A 4,611-nucleotide genomic window follows, 5' to 3' on the forward strand; every position below is an offset into this window, starting at 1 on the left:
TGCGGTTAATAGTCTCATTTCCAGAGCCGACCGCTCTTCCCACGACTTCCATCATAACGGGCAGCCTTGTGAGACTTTTGAGAGCTGTTACCGTTTTCTTAATTTCTCGATAACAAACGGCACAGCCTAATCCAATCAGCATAATACCTGTTATCATGGTTCCGAATAGGTAGACATCTTCAATGTCCTCCACGGAAAGAGGAGCCAGACACACGATCCGCCATCTCTCCCAGGCGTCCAATGTGTAGCCAGCTGCGAACGTTCCGTCAGGGCAGGCAGGTTCCCCCGAACCCAAGCTTCTCGTCGAGAAGATCGTGTCAATAGCGTTGAGAGACCATTTGATCAGATCCATAATTTCAGTTGTAGAGCAGTGCAGAGAAAATCTCTCAATAGATGATACGAGACGAGACACAAGATCAGCAGGGAAAAAAATGGGAGGACGGGAGCAAGAAAAATGCGACTGCCTCCGTTGAGAGAGCGAAGAGAAGGGACATCGACCGACCCAGGGCACGTGCCGTGGCCTTCGTCGCTCTTAGCGCGAGGTCTGTGGCAGTACGCAGCTCACTCATACGAGTTGGGTCGGACTTCCCGCCGTCCAAATCCTTCAGGACTTTCGCCTGAAAAACCCGGAGGACCGCCATGGCGTGGAGAGCGGAGGCGGATCGTCCAGCAGCACTGCAAGCCTTCGACACGAGTGTCGAAGAGAGCTTACATGCTCTGGACGGGAGTCTAGGTCGAGCCCCCCAAGTGGCAGCTGTCTGCGGGCACAAGTGGCCCGCGACTGCACGCTCCACGCGGGGGACGTGAACATAGCCTCTAGCCGCCCCACCAACCAGGGAAGTCACAGCCACCGAGCCCTCCGGCCTGAAACGCGCCGAAAGGGGCGCATTCCAGGACTTGGCGAGCTCGTCATGCACCTCCGGGAAGAATGGTAACGGAGCGGGGCGTGGCTTTTGACCACGCCCCCGAAAGCGCGCATCTAGCCGCGAGCGTTCCGGGGAGGATGTTGTTACACCCTGCAACCCGATGCACGTGGCTGCCCGGGAAAGCATGGCCGACATCTCAGCGTCAGTCTCCTCCGGAGCTCGACTGCCTGACGACAGGAGATCAGAGGAGTCTTCCGCATCCGATGCCAGCAGGCAGCTGTCCGACGCAGCGACAGAGATAGCGTCATCATCCGTATGCGAAGTCTTACCACTATGAGACGGCCGTCTGCCGCTCGTAGGGGACGAACCAGGTGAGCGTGAAGGGGTATAGATGGTCCGCGAGCGTGAAACTGACGGAGCAACATCTAACGCCGTCCCTAAATCACCCCCACCGCTCGCCAAAGCGGTCAACCTCGCCGAAACGGCAGCTGAACATGCCTGGGAAACAGACGGGGTGGTGGCAGCGCTCAAAAGCACGTAGCCACCGTGACCGCAACACCCTGATTGCTATGTCCGCACACACGGGACATACCGCATCAGTGAAACCTGCCTCAGCATGCTTGAGCCCCAAGCAAGTGACACAGGAATCATGGCCGTCAGACTCCGGGATGAGTCTGTCGCACCCAAGGATACAGCTACGAGACATGCTCGTAGCCGGAGGGACTTACCTCTTAAGGTCTGTAGCCTTCTGCCGAAACGCCCAGGGGAAGTCCACCGAAAGGAGAAGTCCCCTGCTCCGCGTCATAAATCCAGCAGGTTAAAAGTTTTCTCGAAGTCGAGTATCGCGTGTAGCATCAGCAAACACACAGGTTCCGATGAACAAAGGATGAGTGAATGACCGCCGCCATCTTCCTTTATACCCGTATGCACGGGGCGGAGACTGGCGTGCGCGTGCCATTCGCCAAGCCCATTGGCGTTTTATAATTAATTATCTCGGAGAAGGTAGGTTCTCAAGATCAAACCCCAGTCAGTCTCTCACAACGTCGAGAGATCGACTGAAGGGGAAAGTGTGTTATATTTGCAAAGTGGGTCATATATGAACGCATACTCGGTACAGATCCTGCTGGAAAGCTCCTGGTGAGTGTTATTATAGTATTATAGTATTATATGAGTATTATATATTAATGATATGATATATTATTATATTTGGGTAATTCCAACAGCACTTGAAACTGTTGAAGAGATACAAGTTGTTCATTACATTTCTTCTGTTAATGAGTCTATTGTGTAGGTGTGAATTATTTTATGATGAAGTTTTAACCAGTTTTCATATCCACTGAAATAAGCTGTCGCTTTTTGGTTACTGTAGTTATATCTTCTGAAAAGAAAGGAATTTAGTTTGGGGGAGTTCGGATGATTAATCCATACAGAAAAGCTCTCATATGGAAAACGAGAATTTCATGTTAAAGAATCTCTTTTGAATTTTAAAATTTAAAATGATATTGCTTTAATGATTCAATGTTGTGAAGCATGGACTCTCTTGATTCTCCTGTGTAAATGGGACACGCTTAACGTTGTTTATTTATTTTAAGAATCTTTTACAGTATGATATATTTGTATCTATAACGTTTTATTTTGCATCTACACTGCAAAAAAAACAGACATTATCTGGGCAGAAATATTCATAAAAATATTCTGTAAGAGAAAGAGAAATAAATAACAACAGTAGGTTTTGCATCTGTAAAGCTGTTGTTTATTTTTTTTAAAGCTGACCTTAAATATATTATACTGAGCCATACCTGAAGCATCATATTCTATAGTTTAGAGAAATGTGATATCTGTCATATATGACATATTTCAAGTGGCTTACTTTCCTACTCTTAAAAGATAGTTGACAATGCATGTATATAGAATAAATCTACCTCTAAAATATCTAGATCGCCAGTGATGTACCATTTTAACTTTTTACTTGCTTTTTAACAGATCAGTAATATATTGATCAGATCATGTGTACTGATGCTGTGGTGGTGGGGTGCTGACCATATTGAGGAGTGTGAGAGCAGCATGATGGACACGGGATCTCTGGCACCTGGGGGTCTCCAGAGACTCTCTTTAGCCTACCAGAACCTCTCTGAGATTCCCTACGACACTATCCTCCAACAACAGGACACCCTAGAGGTTCTGGACCTCAGTTACAATTTGCTGGAAGAGTATCCTTGATCATATGTTTGTGTACATTTTGCTGATGTGTGTTGGACATCTTAAGAGACGTTGTTACTGAAATAATTACATGTACTAATCGGTAAGATATTGAAAATGTTTAGTTATTTTTTTAATTCCAAAGGGTAAATCACATGAGGAGAGTTTGAATGAAAATAGTTTACGAGTATAGAGTACATAGACACGGGTCTTCTGCATTTCAAGTCCAAAGTTCTTGTCCTTAACCGGACTGCTGTTAACGGAACCCGGCTCTTTTGGGGGGTCTGGAAAAGCTCAGCACACTCATCCTGGACTGCAACAACTATAATTCACATGTCAAATTTCCCTATATGCCCAGTCTCACCGCCTTGTGGCTCAACAAGAACAAAATCAGCAATCTTCCCATTATTGTAGAGGAGATCTGCTCCATATTTCCAAATATCAGGTGAATTCCCATTTTTGGGGAAATGAATCTATCCACAAATCTCTTTTACCCAGCGTCTGTCCATAGGGAATGCATACATTGGTCAGTATATGCTGATTGTTTGTTTATTACTTCATTACAGATTTCTTAGTAAGATGAACAATGAAGCAGCACCCAGTTATTTTAATGGAGGGAGTCTTACCCAGTATGTTGATTACAGGTGAGACAAAATCCATGAAACATTTTGGTTTGTTTCAATGATAAACCAAAGCCTACAAAATATATTCGACCGTAGTGGACATGTTTTGCTTAAGTTGACATTGAAATCTTACTGAATATACTGCAAATGAATTAATATGGCACACCAAACATCACAGTGTAGTCTAAATATAATGTGTGATTTGAATATGTAATATATCCAGTTCATTTGAATCATTCATTCAATGTGTTGATAACAGGGAGTATGTGATCAGTCAAATTCCCAGTCTGGAGGTGCTTGACGACACGGAGGTGCAGGAAAAAGAACGAGAGCTGGACCGGAAAACCTATAGGATGCAGAGGATCCGAGAAGGCAGCAGAAAGAGGAAGGAGCTTCATCGCTAACAGCAAACCGTTAATAATCTCACATCATAAGCTTTCCCCAGGCTGTGTGCTAAACTATTTACGATACCACAACAATCTGAGCACTCATACCAGACTTCACATGCTTCAAAGCCTGCAAAATAAGTTATGAACCAAAACACGTTTGCACTGTGATTGAGACATAAAATCAATATTATGTTCGACATTTCAGAACATCTGAAGGCACTTTATGCTAAAATGCAATGATTGAATGAACAATATAATGTTGCCTTATTTTTTCAATCTATTCTTATTTTCGCATAAAGTCAATTTTGCAAACAAAAGTTTACAGTAAAGCTAAAGAACTATATTACTTAATAGTTGCTTATTCTTTATACAGTTGATAACAAATCTGAACATTGCTTTCTTCATATTAATATCTTAAGGAAATGTGCCTTATAGAGGCTGAAAACCTCTGTGTGGTGTTTTTTAGAACAGCACAAGAGAAACAGAAAAACATCTGTATCCAACCTGTTGTCAAATCCTGTAAAGCTAGTTTGT

General features: G+C 44.2%; 1 protein-coding gene across 1 annotated transcript; it reads left to right on the plus strand.

Moving 5' to 3' along the window:
- Positions 1 to 2,882: 2,882 nt before the first annotated feature.
- Positions 2,883 to 4,092, plus strand: LOC306898039 (leucine-rich melanocyte differentiation-associated protein-like; the record flags this gene model as incomplete). Its single annotated transcript, XM_079463259.1, has 4 exons — positions 2,883 to 3,076; positions 3,328 to 3,510; positions 3,632 to 3,709; positions 3,948 to 4,092. 4 exons carry the CDS (start codon positions 2,883 to 2,885, stop codon positions 4,090 to 4,092), a joined length of 600 nt encoding a protein of 199 aa, XP_079319385.1.
- Positions 4,093 to 4,611: the final 519 nt, after the last annotated feature.

The sequence above is a fragment of the Barbatula barbatula genome (genome assembly GCF_947034865.1).
Source record: "Barbatula barbatula genome assembly, chromosome: 1".
Lineage (NCBI taxonomy): Eukaryota > Metazoa > Chordata > Actinopteri > Cypriniformes > Nemacheilidae > Barbatula > Barbatula barbatula.